Genomic DNA, 18079 nt, shown 5'->3' on the forward strand with positions numbered 1-18079 from the left:
TTGAATGCTTTTGGAGGTACTCAGCACCTTCCCTTTGGTTCTGTGGAAGGCGCCCTTCCACTCTACTTGGAAAGTCCATCCCCAAATAGCAAAATGAGTGCCCCGAAGCAGGGGTTTGTGCTGGCCCCCGTGAGACACGCACCTGGCATTGCTCAGAGGCTTTTGCTCCTCACCCTGCAGCAACTCCTCCCTGGCGCTTCCTCTGCCTGGAGCAGGAAGGAAGTTTTTGTCAGCAGGGCGAAATCCTCCACACAAAACTACGTGCGAGTAAATTGAGAGCGAGAACCACCTGCTACTTTGCATATATTGTGCAGATAAGGCCCAGCGTGAGGCAGTTTATGACTGTATTATTTATCTTCCACGCAGTGTTTCCTTTGGGGTTTTGTTCTTTGTTATCTCATCATTTGGGAGGATTAGAGCTTTCAAAGGTAAATGTTCTGATAAATTAAAATGCTGTCTTGATGGTTTTAATAAATCAGTTGTCACAGATCCCAAATGTTCAGTTTTGAAACTGTTTTTTTTTTCCTGAAAGCTTTTTTAAAAAGAAAAAAAAAACACATTTCGTTCTAAAACATAATGAAACATGGCAATAGGCAGTGACCTCCCTGTGGTCATTGAGTCATTGTTTGACATCATTCTCTCTGAACCAGAGGACAAAATCAGTGATTCATGCAGGAGCCCAGTGATGGAGCAGGACCTCATCATGCAAAGGTCTGTCTGGCCACATGATGAGGCAGGCCTTCTTCAAAAGGCTATTAATAAGAACTGCAAATTTGGCAATCAGTTACCTTAATTAAGGTGGCAGTGTGTTGTTTTTGTTTTTTAATCTGTAGTGACTCCATAGTCATTGATCACAAGGAACTAGAAGCAGATGGGTCTTTTTTTTTATCTCATTTGATCTGTGTTGTGTGAGTTGGAATTTTTTTAATTGTTGTTTTGTCTTTGTTTGTTTGTTTGTTTCATTGCAGGGAAACACTGGAGTTGTAATGGGCATGTTTCTGGTGTCATTTGTGGTCCTGGTCGCACTGGTGACAGTCTTATCTGGAATTGGGGTTTGCGAGAGGTGCAGCATTGGAAGTGGAGGCGTCTACTCCATGATTTCTACTGTCCTTGGAGGTCAAGTTGGGGGGACCATTGGTTTCCTTTATATTTTTGGCCAGGTAATTAAGAAAAAAAAATTTTAAAACTTTGCAGTGTTTCTAAATATGCCCATAAGAGCAGGCCTGTGCATGGCAATCCACCACCTGGCACGGTCAAAATGGTGGAGGAGCTGGGTGTCTGAGCAGGCAAACTGTGCGGGACATCCCTTCCAATCCCAAATTACCCCTGGTGCCAAGACACTCCCTTACTGGCAGGAGACTTAAACTGAAGAGGGAGAGGCCAGGGTGGCCACCTAAAGCAGAGTGAGCAGGCTGGGCTACATGTTGGCCTCAGCACACTCACTGTGTCCTTGCGGAGCACTTGGGCCAGGCGAGCCGTGACTGCTTCCCCACGGGAGCCAAAGAGAGCAGAAGTGGAGCTGGTATGGGAGGGGAGCTGGGCAGAGGTGAGGACCTCAGCTAAGTGACTTCTTGAGATCAGGAGTCAAAATTTTCTCTGTTTTCTGAAGGGCCCCAAGCAGCCAGTGGTGAAGCACAGAAATGCAAGTGCAGTAAACATAAGGAATGGAAAGTAATCTCTTAAATCTGTAGTAACTTAACCCCCTCCCCCCCATAAAGATGTTATGAACAGTCTAAAATGTGGTGAGCAGGGAAGAATTTTTATTGAGGTTTGTTCTTAAACGACTGGCTTGCAGCAATCTCTGAAAACCCTTAAAAAACACAACCCAAAAATAATCCCCTCTTCTCCTTTCACTCCAGATTAAAAGCAAGTGTCCATAAAATACAAATTGAATGCAGTTACAAGGCAAGATATGGAAATGGGCCACACATGAGAATCCTTCCTGTAATATTTTCCACTCTCGCTCTCCGAGCGGACCCTGTCTGGGAAAGCAATCAGGTTGCAGCCTGTCCCGAGGGTCGTAAAAGCTGGGCTCTGGCAGCCCCAGCCCATAGCGAGGCATCCAGCATGCACGGGGGGCTGCGGGGTGGGAATTGGCAGCTCGCAGAGAAACTCTTTGCGTGCTCCCGAAAGCTGATGCATTTCCCTTCTCTCTGGCTGTACTCAGCAGACTTTCTGCCTGATGTGCTTTGCACCAGCTATGAGCTGCATCCCCACTGCAAGCTGTGTAGGGAGTGCTGTAACCGGTCAGAAATGGGGCAGTAACTGCCTGTGTGCTGCTGATGCCCTCAGTGATGAGGAACTGCTCAGCATCCTGCTGCAATTCTGCCTGCTGGGGCTGCCTCAGCCAAGCTGAGCTGGGATGCAGCTTGGGGTCCTCCTGTGGTGCTCCAGAGGAGAGGTTTAATTGGATCCTGCACGCCTATACCAGGTCCTACAGAAACCAACGTGTGCTTGGTCACAGTGGCCCCGACTATAGGGTCGGGGTTTGGTGCTCTTCTCTGCAGTCTCCTTGTCTGGAGTGGCTCACCGTAAGAACTGTTCGTGCAAGGAAGGGTTTTCTAGCCATAAAATCTCTTTGTGCTAAAAGCAAAGATGAGGCAGCACTTGTCTGGGTGTGGAAAACCCACTATGTTCTTCACCCAGCAAATTGTGTGGCTTGCAAATGCTCTTAAGGAGCTGATTGTTGCAAGTGTTCAATCTTTTAATACATCTATTGGAGTGAGATTATGGTGGTTTTTTTTTGTTTGTTTTTGTCTTTACTTCAAGTCTGAAGTGCAGTGTTTGTGTGCCCCCTCGCAGCTGTGTGGGCTCGGGGTTCAACCTCAGCCAGCTCAGGAGAGAGCCTGTTTTGAGAAGAGAGTGTGGGGGTAGTACATGTGTTGTCCTCTTAGTGGTGGTGTATAGGCTGTGCCAAACACAAGTAAAGAAGAGAAAATCCACTTATTTGGGGACTACAGAATGGGCCTAAACAAACAAATTTTTATGTATTGGCACTCAAGCGAGGCATTCACTTTGCAGGGCCTGATATGTCTTTGCTGGAGATATTTATGGTGGGGCTATCAGCAAGGAAAAGAAGACTCTTTGAGGGTGTAGTTCACCTGATCTGTGCTAGGTCTGTTCTGCTGGAACTGTTGTATAAATTTGTTCTCCCCAAGACGTACAGCTATTACGGGCATTGAAATCAGAAGGCTTAAATGTGTTCTGTGGAGACTAGCTAGCTCGTTTTCACACTTGAAGAACCAGCGTATATAGGCCAATCTAATCACCTTCCTGGACAATTAACTTTCTCGTCTAGACTATCTGGATAACAACATTTATGAGAAGAAAAATAATAATGTTACGTCTTAACCATTTGCAAGCATTTAAGTTGACATAAGAGTAAATGATCAGAACATAGTTTAGGGCGTGTGGCCCCTGGTTTTTTTAATGAGATGTCTGCCTGTGGTGGAAGTGAATCTTCCTGCAGCTTGGTGGTCCTGGAGGTGTCTGAGCCTGAACAGGTGAATCCCATGTATGTTGTTTGCCTAAAATAGTGCATGAGCATGCTGCTCGCTCCTTGGTTCAGATCAGGAGCTTTTTCCAGGTGCACGATGCAGCTCATATCTTCCCTGTTACGTGGCTGCTGTCACCTAAGTAAAAGAGCAGGCTGGCAGGTCGGGAGGCTCAGGTCTCCGAAGGCATGATGCTTAGCCAAGGGAGGAATTACCCTGCCCTGCAGGGTGATCTGAGGCCTGAACCTGCAGCGGTTTTCCCGCACTGCAGCTGTCCTGTCCTGCAGGCTGCCAGCCACCCTGGGAAGGGTGCTCGTCCTGCTCTGCAGCAAGAAAATCAAACAGCTTTCCCAAGTGCTCGGGGGGCATGGGCTGCACAATGCGCTCTCCTCAAACGTGCAGGCTGCCTTCCAGTAGCAGGATGGGGAGCCGGTGAAACATCAGGCTATGCATCCAAACCAAATACTGAGTTAAAAATAAACCTTAAGAGGCAGTGAAGGGGGAAGCATGCAGCCGTTCTTCAGGCAGGTGTTTGACCAAGAGCCTTTCTTTCAGAGAAATAGGAGAAAGGAAGAAGCTTACAGAGCTTGACTCATCCTTTTCTTCCTTGGTTATGTCAGGGTGGTTTCTCTTGGGAAGTTAATTGAGGGTAAATTTTAAAGCCAGTGGGAAGTTGCGGGTTGCTGCTGTGTTTACCCGAGCAGTGCATACTCTGCCTTCCCCACACTGCCCTGACAGTGGGCTCTATTGTAGTAATAAGGTTCAGTCCCTGTAGGTCAGAGTTGCCTTAAATACTGTCGCATGGCAACAAATATCTGCCTGCTATGGGCACTGCACCCACAGGATGCTCACAGCCCACCGTCCTTCAGTGTGTTGCAGGTGCCATGTACATCACGGGCTTTGCGGAGTCCATTGCAGATGTGCTGAGCCTCAGCAACATCTGGGCAGTGCGGGGCATTTCCCTGGCTGTCCTGCTGGGGCTGCTCGGGATCAACCTGGCGGGGGTGAAGTGGATCATCCGCCTCCAGCTCCTGCTGCTCTTGCTGCTGGCTGTCTCGACGCTGGACTTTGTCATCGGGTCCTTTTCGCACCTTGATCCAGGTAAAGCTGGGGGTCCTGAGCTTTGGGATCAGTGCATGTTGGTTGTCTGTTTTTTTTTTCCATAGGGGTTTTTGTGAAGGTATGCATCCAGACAGAGGTAGAGCTTGGGGCTGCCAGATGTGGCTTTCCTGTGCTTTCTTACTAAGCCTGTAAGAGACAACCCCTAATTTTGCAAGGAATAAGTTTTTCCAGAGCATTGCCAGAAGATAAGTCATTAATTTGGGCAACTAACCTCAGGAATCTAGCTTTTAACATGTGCATTTGTTATACTTGTATTGCCCTTGAAGGTTTTCTAGCAACTGAGAGCTGCTGCATTTGTGATTGAGGTTTGTAACCTGCTTGCTGTTTGACTTTGCATTAAGAATTGTGCTGATGAAAACGTAAGATTACAGAATCACAGAATGGCTGAGGTTGGAAGGGACCTCTGGAGGTCAGCTGGTCCGACCCCCTGCTCAAGCAGGGCCACCTAGAGCAGGTTGTCCAGCACGAAGACTATTACAGCTCCAACTTGGCACGGAGGAAGTTTTCTCACTGGAGGTGTGTGGCATCCCTTAAGCCCTGGCATTGCGGTGTGCGGTCAGTGCTGGCCCCAGGCTTCCCAGCTGAGGAAGCACCATCTATTTGCTGCTCCAGGACAAGGACAGGTGGGGTTGGGAAGGAAGTTGCTGGGGTTCCAGAGAGTTTCCCCCATTAACCTTCCCCAGCTTGATGGCAGCCCACAGTGGGGTCTTCAGTGTGGGGCAGGCAGTGGGGGGCAGCTGGGCATTGGCAAGGCAGAGGGATGGGGCTCCCCAAGCCCCCTTTCCCTTCCCTGCATCCTCATCCTGAGAGGATGTGGGAAACCTGCTGCAGGGAGTTGACGAGCACTGCAGCCAGCACTTCGGCAATCACCAAGTGTAATTAGCTGAGTAAACAGAAGGTGTCACCTTTTTCTTGGGTTCCCCTGCATCCGAAAGGATCTTAGGCAGCGGTTCAGGAAACCCGCTGAAGTAGCTGGAGAGGAAAGATCTCCGGTTGTGACGAGCTCGTTACAGCTAGAATTCAGCTGTAGGGGCTTAGATTCCAGCTGTGCACCGAGGAGACCTTTCTGATAAGGGGCAGAAGGGGAATGTTCAGGGTGAGGGATGACGATAGGGAAGCAAAGGTGGGACCAGGAGGAGAGAGAAGAGTACGTGCGTCAGCAGGAGGCATGGTCAAGCTGAGGTCAGTGTTAGCTGTCTTTGATTTCATCCGCTGCTGACCACTGAGTTATTTTCTTCTGACAGAAAATAGGGAAAGGAGCAGGAATGAGGCGGCTGAGCTGTGTCGGGTGGCAGAGGAGGGCCTGCGGGACCCAAGGGAAGGCCAGATCCTGCCCAGCAGCTCTGTGCCCGTGTGGCCGGGTCTGTGGCCTGGCTGGGAAGAGCTGCGCTGTCTTGTCTTATTTTTAGACAGCTTCTGTTTGAGGGAATGATCCCGAGCTCAGGCTGGACTCCCGGCGCGGCGTTGCATTTCCCCAGCAGGCCTCTGAGTGGTGTGTCAGCACCGACGGTGAGCCCCGGCCTCTGCCAGCCTCAGCCTCCCCGGCTGGCCAGGTCAGGGTCGGCCTCCTGCCTCTGTGTTGCACGCCTTGGCAAAACGCCTCCTGCCAGCACCCCACAGGCAGGTGGGATGTGCTGGGGTCGGTAACCCCGCGCCATCACACCGCCCCTCGGCCGCAGGCAGCGGGGCGCAGTGTGTCCGAGTGCTGCCCTGGGGGGGGGGCACTGGGAACCATGCAGCTCTGGGGACAGAAATTAGTTATCTTTGGCCTTGGGCGACAGCAAGAAGTCCTTTTGTTTGTGGGCAGCACTTAGCTGCAGCCTTTCCCTCCTTGAGCACCTGTAATCGGTTGTCTGCAGGCTTCACACGTGTACGGTTGTTTCAGGCCTGGTTAATTGGCTACAGCAGTAACTGTAAATGCAAGGGAAAGCATGAGACACGCACTGAAGGGGTAGTTTTGGAGGAAGGACCTGTGAGCTGTAAAGGTTTGCGTTGCTTCCTTGTTCATGGTAGATCTCCGCAGTTTCGCTCACAGCTTCAGGTCTCAGTTTCCCCACCTGTGCAGTGGGCCCGCAGCAGTCGTCCTGCCGCTACGCCGGGAGCATTTCCCCTCGCTCGCAGCTCCAAGTGCTCGGTGACCACTGAAGAACCGTGCCTCTGCCAAGCAGTGATTATTTGGATTGCAGTAATCTGCAGGAATGCCTGTCCATGCTGAAGGCCTGAAGCCTGTGTGTGGTTGCGCTGGATGGGGGCCCCTCGCTCGTCTCCCCCGTTGCCCAAACTCACACCCAGGCACACACGACATGGGATGCGGGCCAAGCACTCACTCCCTTCCTGTGGTTTGCCTTTATTTTTAGTCGGAGGACAGGCAGTATTTACACAAAAGGGGCTTCTCAGCAGGGCTTCTCGCTGCTATTTCTCCTTTCTCTCTCTCTCTCTCTCTCTCGCTGTGGCTTGTCCTGCAGCCAGGCCTGGGCAGTGCCGATCCCTTCTCCAGATGCTGTCGTCCCATGCGGAGACTGCAGGGCTTGGCCTCCGAGGGGAGCCAGGAACCTCAAAAAGCTGCAGTGGCACCACATCGGGGAGAAGCTGTAAAGAGCGAGGGCAGGAAAAATGAGTGTTTGTGTATTTTAGACGCAAGGGGGAAAACAAACGAAAAGGAAGAAGAAAGGCGAGGATTGCTGTCATTCCTAAGCAAACCTGCCTGCCTTACGTGAGCACTATGACCCTATGTGTCCCTGCTCCTGGCCCCAAAGACTTTGGCTCCTTTCTGCGTGCTGGTGTGGTCCCAAGCCCTGGAGACTCCTTTGGGTGCCGTACCCCAGGCAGGGACTGTAGCCTGAAGCACCATGGAACGTGATGCTGGATGTGTGAACGTGATGCTCAGCCAGAGTGTGTGGGGTGCTGCAGGTCAGGCTGCAGGCAGAGCAGGGTTGGACTGTCTGGTTTTGGAGTTAATTCTAAATCCCCACCTTGGACCCAGCCAGTGCTTCCCCCAGTGATGGGTCGTAGTCCCACACTGGGATCTCTGCAAGGGTCAGTGTTGAGGAGAGGGGCTCTCGTGCTAGCCAAAAACCAGGCTCTGAGCTGTCTCCAGCCTTTCACCTTAAAACTCAGTCTTACCTCCAGAAACGGAGACCCCCGTGTTACCTTCCTGCCTTGCTTTCTTGCCAAACCTAATGCAGGTGAATTAAGATCAGCGCTCAGCTTCTTGGCCTGCAGCTGGGACCTTGTGCTTGCTACACTGCCGAGTAACAGGTTCCAGGCAGAGCAGCAGTGCTGGGGTTTCTTGGCCTGTTTGCATTTTACTTCTGTAGGTGCACACCTCAGAATCAGCCCGAGTCACTTCAGGGGAAGCCGTGAGCATAAAAGAGGACACTGTCCGTGAGCAGCTCCTCAGAACAACATGTGAAGCTTTTTGGCCACTTCACGTACTGAACATTAGAGTCATGGAAAAAGAAGATAAGACTGCTGTTAATGCCCACACTTTTATTTTCCTAGCATATCTCTGCTAATTTTTGTGTAGGGTGACTCCCAAATACTCCCTTCAATTAGGCGCCTGCTTTCCTGTTTTGGCAGTTGCTCGCAGGTACCCTGCTAAAGCAAAGCGGCCGTGGGATTAAATTGGGAGGGGTGGGGTTATTTTGGGGGAGATCTGGTGTTAATTTGGTCCTGCTTTGTTTTGTTGGTGAGATGAAAGGGGTTGCAATGCAAGCAAAAGTGCCCCAGCTACAGCTTCTTAAATGCCTGGAATGTTCCTGGGGAAAAAAAAATAAGGATTTTGTTGTGGCAGGGAGTTAAATAATGTAAATAATGGGAGGGCGGGGGTCTGGCTGAGGGACTGATGCCTGGGCACTGCTTGGGCTGGGACCCCCATCCTGCAGCTCGCCCAGGGTGAGCACGGAGCTGTCCAAGCGGGGCTGAGCCCCTCTCCCGGCAGGAATCCGGGCAGTTCATCTCCCAGGCATGTGGGGAGGCTTCGAAGCCTACCGAGGCCCTTAGCACAGCCCCTGCCTGCATCCAGCCCGCTGCAGCCCCTAGGCTGTTGCTGCTGGAGTGCTTCTGGTTGGGATCATTCTCCGCACAAACCACATCCTCTGTGTCACCCGCTTCTGTTTTAGCTTTCTGACGCTGTTCTCACAGAGCCTAGGAAAGAAACATTTATCCTCACGTCTTCCTCCGATGGCGAGTCCTGTGAAGGATTTCTCCCCTTGGGTGTCCTGTGGCTGCCTGGGAGAGCTGGTGCTCTCCTGTGGGTACTGCTGGGGAAGAGCCGTGGGGAGGGGACTTGGGGGGACATGTGCATGGGGCTGCTCCAGCAGAAAGGGGACCTGCAGTTGTTAAGATGGTGCGTACATATAAACGCTCCGGAGCTCTAAAGATCCTTAAAATGATGCCTCAGGGGCTTTGGTGGATTGAATTAATGAAATGCATTCACACATTCTATTTAATGTGAAAACGATCAAAGCGTCCTAATCAGAGGCCTCTGCTTGGCCTGGGCTGTTCTATTGTATTTTTGGGCACGACGGGTGTGCCCCAGTTCTCTAAGAGAGGGTGCAGGAAGGATGTGTGTGTCAGAAGATGATCTGCAGTTAATCCCAGAGGCTTTATCCAGGCTGATTGCTGACTTCCTGGCTTGAAACACATCTGGAAACTGGCATCGAATTCCAAGTAGAAATCAGTGAGCGAGCGGCAGCAGAAAATCCCACTTTGCTACTGAACAAGGTAGACCTGGTGGTGAATAAAAGCAGGAGGTTGCTAATGCGATCTTTATTTATTAAAAAACATGCAATTGCTTTCCCCAGGTTTTTCCAATTATAGCACATTGAATTGGCGTGACATCACCTTTGAGCCGGGGCCAGCCTATTCAACAGTCTGGCGAAGAAATTTATTAACTGGTTACCTGCCAATTGTCTGGGCTAGGAGCTGCAGCGCAGATGTGTTTTGAAAAGTGATAACATTGTTAGGGGCCTTGTTTAGATACAGACAGGAAAGCTACACCAGTCTCTCTGAAGTAGGTATTTTAAGGCGGTTGGTTTTTTAAAAAAAAGTAAAAATTGAGCCCACCAGTCTGAGGCATCTCCCCGGAGGTGGTGAGGAAGGGATGAGAGCTCGGGGTCCCGTGGGTCCCTGCGCTCCCGCACCCGCTGGGCCGTGCTGGGGATGCCGCGAAGCATCATGCCTCATCGATGCTGGCAGCATCCCTGTGGAGGAGTGAGTTTTTAGCATCTCCCCATGGATGCCCTCACTTTTCCTCATGCTGGCTGCTTAAGATTGGGGAAAATGTCAGAGCTCCCAGGCTGCCGCTCTTTCCTCTCGTTTGGCTTTTCTTCAAAACCTGCGACCGCCTTGCCCGCAATCCTCCCTGCAGTCCTCTTGCCTCATCGTCACTTCCCTGGCCTCAAGCAGCCTGGCTGGTAAGAGGGTTATGAGGGGATTTGAGAGCTTGCTTGCTCTGTCCCCACCCTGTTACTGCTCCTGGTATGTGCATGTCTCTAACTGGCTCTTAAAAATTGCCAGCGATGTATCCTCTACTGCATTCCCGGGGACGCTGCTCTGGTCACAGCTGTCCCAGGCTGTCTCCCTTCCTGCAGCCACAGCCCACTGCTTTGGTACTCCTGGGGACTTGGGGACCAGCTTTTATCCTTCCTTTCTGCATTAAGTCCTCCTGCTCCCCTTCAGTCTTCTCTGCTCTGGGCTATGCTGTGTGAGCGGCTGTGTCGTCCTTGGAGCATGCGGAGGTGGGGATGGTCCTGTCATCAGTCGATGCCCTACAACGGGCTGCTGCCCTCAGGAGAGGGCCAGGAGGCAGCAGAGGGTTTGCTTTTATCTTGTAGGTGTTAGTTTTTAACTCATTAATAGTAGGAATTAGGCTTTCGATTCAGCTTGTATTAGCATGGAAAAAAAACCTCTGCCTAGCCCCATAGTGGAGGGGAGGTGATATCCCTCCCGATTAATAAAGGAGATTTCATTTGTGGTTGGTTTAACCTTTAAATTCTTCACTGTTTCCCTGCGAGATGCTGCTTAGCTTATCTTCCTAGAGCTTGTAAATAAATCTTGAAACACCTCTGTGGCTTAGGTGGTGCTCAGCCCGTGCTGCCTACTGCAGGATGCTGTTCAGGGTGCAGAAGCAGAAAGCTGGTCCATGTCCCCATGTGTTTGGGACAGGTCAGCTGCTGCATGGTACCCTGGGCTTTGTCCCCTGCTAGATACTGCCTTCAGAGGGGCTTTCCCCTGATAAAACCTCCTGCTCTCAGGTTTAGCAGCCACTTACTTAATGCTAGGGGCCTCCCAAAACTGGCTGGCTCGGGAAAGATGTATATCATCCCGTAATCCCTCCATCTCTCCCTGTTGCTGTGTTTTAGCTGGACAGTTTTATTGAATTGCATTGATTGTGTGTGTGTGTGTGCCGCTACATGATTGTTTTCAAACGATGGAGATTTGATACCTTCTCTTATTTCATCCCCCCAGAGTTTAATTCCAGTCACAGTTTGGCTGTGCCCTGAATCAGCTTTCCTTATTAAGGGATTTAACTTAGGAAGGTAATTTCTGGGTATTGGAGTCTTTCTACAGTCACTTTGCTTCTAATTTGCATTCGTATCCTAGGCTAAAGAGGAAACTTTGTGCAGGATATGGGTTCTTATCTACTGCTCATCATCTTCCCTGCTGGCTTGTGTTAAGTTTTTGGCCTTTTTTGGCTGTAGGTGAAAGATTTCTGCCTGGTTGTATCTGCACTGCCCTGGAGGATGTCCTGATGGTGGTTCCTGGTTTTCTTTTATACTCAAAGAAGAAACGTATTCATTGAGAAATGTGGTTTTAGTAGGGAAAATGTGTTCTCTGATTTGAACTGAATTCAGTGAATGGTTTCAAACAAAACAAAAATAATCCTTTTATGTGGCAGTGTCTTGCTCAGCCTTTCCAAAATCAAATGCTGTTTGATTCCCACTTCTGAAACTAGACTTATAGCTGTAGCTGTGTGTGCTGTGCAAAGGGTAATGAAAACCTCCCCAAAATAAAATCAAACTATCGTTTTGGACACAAAGAATCAACAAATGGACTAGTTTTCTTTTTAAGTATCATTGTCATCTGGATAATATAGCCGTGACTTGGAGGTATGGGATGCTCTAGCCATGAGTGTGGCAGAAGAGCGTGCAGACCACTGAGGCTGTCTGCTGCCTCTCGGAAGATGGGGAGTCGATCCCCATGGGTTGGGCTTTGTCCCAAGCAATACACAGAGCAGCTCGGAGCGAGCTAGCCCAAAGGATGTGTGTCATCGCTGCTGCAGCTCCAGTGCCGCTCATTTTCCTCCAATTGTTGTGCCTTGACTCAGCCTAAATTCACGTTTCTTAAGGCTGGGAGTTTTCACCGTAGAAGCTCTGCGGAGCGTCCCGCAACAGGGACTTTGGGCATGGCTTCCAAGAAATACCGCTCTAATTAATAATAATATCCCATTTATGCAAAATGTTTCCCTAGAAAAAGGGTGAAGCAAGGGATGTTTTACTTCTCGTGTGACTTGTAATGAATAAAACCATTTCTGCTGGCAGGTTTGAATAGTGCTGAACAGCCAGGTAGCGGATACCACATCAAGAAATAAAATAGTAAGGGAAGTATTTTATATGTTATGGCAAGACTATACTTAGTATTAAGTAATATGAAGCATAAGTGGACTTTATAATGATGAAATACCCGTGTTAAAATCTTTTCTTTTTTTCTCCTAACCAACATTTCAGATTTTCTACCTGCAGAAAATGCTCTTTCATTATTGTATTTTCCTTGGCTTTTTTTTTTGCAAAAAATAGTTAAAAACCACCAACCTGCACAGCCAGTATAGAGGCCAAACAGCTCTGTGAGCTACTTCCATAGGGCTTACACCGTTGTTTTTCCAGGTCTCCATCCCCCAGAAGGTGGGGATGGAGCAGGGGGTGTGTGTCCCTGGGCCACCAAGCCCTGCATCATGCAGAGCTGAGCTCTCCCTCCTGGTGGCTGCCCAGGGCTGGGGGGAGCACAGGCTCCTGCGTTGGCTGCAGGAGGTGAGGGCGTCCCAGGGATGAAAAGTGCTCGATCAGCTAAATCCAACCATCGGGGACTGATTTAAGCAGCTCCCTTTGTTTATTACGGCTTTTGTGCTATTTTTAGCTGCTGGCCAGCACTCATTGCTGCAGGTCTGTTGGATTTAGGGGAAGGAGGATGCCTGTGACCTGGGGGCTGGTGTGGCCAGGATGCCCCGAGGTCCCCGCAGCATGAGATCAGGGATGGTACCCACAGAGTGAGTGCATCTACTGGGGGTCACCCACGCCTGGACCTGTGTCCCCCCTTCTTGGGGTCTCTGGGCAGAAGAGAAGGATGCAAATACTTGGGTTTGCCATGCATGCAAAGGACTGATAATCCCTGTGTGTTCTTGTTTGTTTTTGCTTTTCTCCAAAACCACCCCACAGCACTTCTGCTCTAGGCTTTCTTTCTTGCTCACAGTTTTCAGGGCACAAACCCCGTGCTCCTCCATGCCTGTCGTAACAGAGCACAATATTGTAGCATCCCAAGTCCAGCCTTTTTCAGAGCGTCCTGGAACGGGCAGCAGGATGCTCTGCCGAAGCCCTGAGCAACCCGAGAAGAGGCCACCTTGGAGAAGAGCAAGCCGTTTGGTGAGACAGAAAGCAGGCAAGGAGTGCTTCCCCTTGCAAACGTTGTCACACCGCACGCTGGTTTGTTTGTCTGCTTGACACAGAACTATTTATGCAATGGGGCTGATTCATCGCCCTGCAGCAGCCTTGCTGGCAGCCGCCGGCGTGATGCCTGTCCCTGCGCTGGATGCGCGGTGGCTGGAGCGGGACCCAAATATCCTGTGATCTTCCCCAACAGGTGCAGCCGAGGGCGGTTTTGGGGAGAGGGTTAAGGCTGGGGATCGCTCGGGGCCCGCCGCCGCAGGAAGCCGCATTGTGTGCTGGCTTTAAACAGGAGGTTTGGGAGATCAGTGCTGGATCAGAAAACAGGGACTTGGGAGGAACAAACACTCGCTGCTTCAGAAGGGCGGTGATTTCCTTTTGGGTAAACACGTCATTAATCTAAGGGAGCACATTCTTTTCCATCAAAAGATAAGGGATTCGGATTGCATTTCTCAGGGCTTGGTCTTTTCAGATTGTTTTAACTGTGGCTTTCACTCCTTCAATTACAGACTTTATATAATCTCTCATTTTGGGTTTGCCGGGCTTATTATGGGTGCAGAGAAGGTCTCGGACAAGGGAACTCCTTTCCTCCTTCCTTTAAAAATACTCTGATCCTTCTCCCTATCTACTTCTTGCCAATTTTTTTTTTTTTTTTTTTTTAAGTAAAACCTTTCTGCTTCTTGTTCCTTGCAACTCTGACGCATTTGAAATGCATTTTTGTTCCTTGTCCTAATTTAAGAAGCTAGCTTTCCAAGAAGCTGGGGATAAAAGGAGCTGACTTGTGCGCCAGGAGCAGCAAACCTGCTACCGGCCCCGCTGCTCGCATTGCTGAGCTGCTCGTGCTCTGGGGATGCCTCTTGCCTTGGCCTGGGGAGGTGCCAGCTATGGCATCCAGCTTAATTTTCAGCTGTTGCCATCCCAAAGTGTGGTGGGACCCCACTTTTTCCACTCACACTGTCCCTGGGGCTGTGTGATTTGCTTCGAGCTGGAATTTTTGTTCTGTGAACCCAGTTTCGCAGGAGCATCTGGGGGAGGGAAACTCTTCTGATGACAGATGTGTCAAACTGGAACTTAGAGATGAAATTACGGTGTTAAGGCCTTAATAGCTGTGCTTTTATCGCTGTGACCTGATCGCATTGACCTGCAAGCATCCAAAGCCGCCTGCCCAAATCCCCCAAGTTTGGGGAGAGGCAGAGTTGGGGCTAAGAGACTGGGGGCTCTGATGTGCTCTGGGACAGACAGACGTGACTGTCAACATCCCATCAGGCCAGGTGGGACCCATGGGAGCTGCCAAAAAGGGCTACCCAAATTTGGTGCATTTGGCCCCATGGGTACATCAGTCCACTGGTACCAGTCAGGAGGTAGGGCCGCCAATCTCTTCCCCATCTACCTCCAGCTCACCCCCCTGCAGCTCTTCTCTTCTTCTGTTTCTTCAGGTCTTTGAGCTGAAACTTGTATATCCAAAAGTGAAGCGGGAGATGTCCTGAAAAAATGTTACAGCATTTTTGTATCGCAGTGTGAGTTCAGAGAAGTTATGTTCATTCTCTGAACCTGCCAGCACAGTTCTGCCTCTTACAGTGCTCTGCTTTCCTGACTCACCAGCTCCCCATCTCCTGGAGGGCTGGGGCTGATCTGGTGAAAATCTGTTCCTGCATCTCACCGACTTGAGTTTCAGCCCACAGCAAGTTGTTGCAGCGAGCTGTTAGCACGGAAAAACTACTGTTTCCGTCCTCTGTCCACCTGCAGCGCTGCTCCCCTCGCGCTGTTTTCCTTTCCAACCTTTCTGCATTTCCCTCGTACCTCTTTGCCTCCATCTGTCCTGTGCCAGGCTGGCAGCAGCAGGGCAGTGCCTGGGGGTACAGATGGTGGCCTTGGACTTACTGGGGAAAAAAGATGGTGTGGTTTCTGCTTACTTGGCATGTCGCTTGGTGTCGGCATGCGGTGGACCTCGGGAGCTGGAAATGGAGCTCAGCGGCTGCAAAGGCTTGGGAAGAGAGTCTGAGATCTGACTGTTAATGCAGTTGTTAAAAAAGCCCAAACACAGGAAGCCAAATGTGTGCACAGAGGGATGCGGGGAGGTGGGGCTTGGTGCTGCGCCGCTTTGATTTTTATTATTTTTTTTTACTGTGTTGGGAAAGGTAATTAAAGCATTACTCATCACCCCTGTGCCCTCTTCATGCCTTGTCGATGATATGGCAAAAACATTCAGAGCTGGTGCCACTGAGGATCCTGAGCTGCTTGTTGCCTCAGGCAAATTACATTTTCATGTACTCATTGCACAGGACATGGGTGACGTTTACGGGTTTGCACCCATCTCTTCACATCCACCGTTTCTAGGTGTGTGGCTGATCCTGTGTGTCTTGCAACTGCACTCGGAGGTGCTGAAAATCCTGGTGGTGGTGGTTCGATGTCCAAGTGTTAAAGGACACGCCTGAGTTGCCCTTGGTGAATGACGCTGCTGTTCTTGTGTGGTTGGCAGTGGGTAGTGAGTGTGGTTTGGTGACCACCAGACCATGCAGGGACAAACTTCTTCCACAGGCAGGGAAGAGTTAGTGCTGCAAGGGAGAGAATTTCAGTCCTCTGCTGTAGAGCACTTTGACATATAGATGTGTATAGAAATTAATTTGGTTTAGGCCACCCAACGGTCGTCTGATTGAGCACAACTTCTGAGAGCTACCAGCCCGACAGGGCTTGACTTGCCCAAGGGGGAGTTCACAGCCCATAAATCCTGGGCTTGTGCCTTGCCCTCTGTTAAGAGTTTGGAGGAAAACCATACAAACTTGGTGCAAGGAGGCGTGAAGCTTTGGCTGACTGTGAAGGTCTGTGTTCAGCTGCAGGACTGGGCTGTGGGGTCAGCCCCTGCCTCCTCCCTGCTGACGTGCCCGGGTATCTCCCCACACCAGGACCTCGCTCCGGGAGGGTGCTTGGGCTGGGGCCACCACGGTGGTGACCCAGGGGAAAGGTTGGACTTTGGAGCTTGTGCCAAAAGGGTTTAGAGGTGGAAGGAGAAGAGGGACACAGAGAGAGAAGGGATAATTATGCCAAGCATCTATAGTTACTTGTTGGCTCTCCACATCTTATATCACACGGGATCCTGAAAATGCTGGGTCAGAGCTGGGCAATGTGGTGCAAGATAAACACTTCTAGCTGTTCCCTGGTGAGTACATCTCAGCAAGTGCCTCTCTGTGGCTTTTCAGGTGGGAATGTGTGGGCCTACTTATTTAGGAAAAGAAAAAATACCCCAGCACTTCAAGCCTTCAGCACCCACCTGCATAACTAAACGCCTAATCACAAGCAGAGCGTGGTACATGACTGTCTTCTGGGAGCTGTTTCTTAAGGTAGTTTTCCATCTTGCATTATTTTCCTCCGTGCTCAGGCCTGCCTACGTGTCAGGGTTTACTTAACCTTAAGCTTGTGAACAGGCTTATTGAATTTGGCCAGGACTTGACTAATCCGTAATGAGCTGCAGGTTGCCTGAGGCTTGATGTCGAGGCAGTCCTGCGTGCATTTGCGTAACGGGCTGACCCAGCATTGTCACCCCTGCACCGCAGCATCCTCACGCCCCGCTCCTTCTCCAGCCTCTTGACATCCTGCTCTGAAACCTGGGGCTTTGCGGAGCGGCAGCCCGCAAAGGTGTGTCCTGAGGGATGGAAACCTGCTCAGATACTTTCATCCATGGGGAGAGAGGCAGTGGGGAGGGAAAATGCAGCAAGAAAAGCCCAAAACCCAGCTGGGGTGGAGGGAGGATGCAGCCGTCTCCGCAGCTGTCTCCCTGATGGCTTCGTGGAGCTTGGGGGGTGGAGGATACTCATCCTGGAAAGTCTTCCATCTGGAATGTCCTGGGTGTGTTTTTTTTCTTGTTTCCTTTTTTTTTTTTTTTTCTGGTTTACCATCTCATTTTAATAAGGGCAACGGGAAGGACTCTAGGTGAGGTCTTTACTACAAACAAAGCATGCCAGAAACGGGTAACGTAGCAAATATACTTACAGTATATTGTAAGGAGATCCAAAGAATGTGCTTAGATTTGGATTGAGTTGGCTGGAAAGGGTTGTGTCTGTGAAGGTTTTTGTCTAAAGATTTGAAAAAAGAAATCAGAAAATGATGAAACATTTCACCCTGACCTTGCAATGAAGCATTGTGCCTTGGAAATGCTGAAATGTTTCATCTAGATTCAAAATCTGACTACTTTTTTTTTCTTTACCTTGCAGTGACATTTTTCTTTTAAAATAGACCTGAAATATCTTTTTTTTTTTTTTTTAGAAAAAAAGAAAAGAAAAAGGTAAAAATCAAAGAAAAATTAGAATTCCAGAATGAAAATAAATGTTTTGGGATTGAGCAAAGTAATTTGACTTGAACCCAAACAAAGCTTTTTAGTGTCTTAATTTGTCAAAGGTCACAGAAATAATTCAGATGTTGTTTAAGTCAATTTTTTTCCCCTTTGTTTATTTACTTCAGCTCAGCCACTTGAGAAATCCATTATTTGCCAGCTTCTTATTGAGTATCTAATGATGAAAATAAATTGTTACTACTCTTTTCCCATAAGGCTGACACAGCACAGAGGAGGAACCAGATTCTTTTCCTTCTAGCATGACACTGGGAAGATTGTTTATAGCACTTCAGCTCCATTCCTCCACAAACCAGCAGGGATCAGGCTCATTAAAGGCAGGATTTAGAGTCTGTGGGGTCTCATAAATTAATTGAGAGCAAAACTTGTCAGACACAAATTTTGTCCTGAGCGATGCGGGAGGAATCTGACTCGGATCTCACATACCCAGCAGCTAGATGGAGGGAAAAGATCCCCTT

The 18079-nt window shown here is 49.7% G+C and overlaps 1 protein-coding gene across 5 annotated transcripts in view; it reads left to right on the forward strand.

Moving 5' to 3' along the window:
- The window catches only part of SLC12A8 (solute carrier family 12 member 8), a 53212-nt gene that overhangs the window by 7398 nt on the left and 27735 nt on the right, over positions 1–18079 (forward strand). For 4 of the 5 annotated variants that reach the window (XM_035536771.2, XM_035536773.2, XM_035536769.2 and 1 more), the window contains exons 4-5: positions 969–1160; positions 4364–4595. In XM_035536771.2, the coding sequence (XP_035392664.1) occupies positions 969–1160; positions 4364–4595 (424 nt within the window). The remainder of the gene's footprint in view (positions 1–968; positions 1161–4363; positions 4596–18079) is intronic. The other variant, XM_035536775.2, reaches the window with a different exon arrangement.

Source organism: Cygnus atratus, chromosome 6 (assembly GCF_013377495.2).
Source record: "Cygnus atratus isolate AKBS03 ecotype Queensland, Australia chromosome 6, CAtr_DNAZoo_HiC_assembly, whole genome shotgun sequence".
NCBI lineage: Eukaryota > Metazoa > Chordata > Aves > Anseriformes > Anatidae > Cygnus > Cygnus atratus.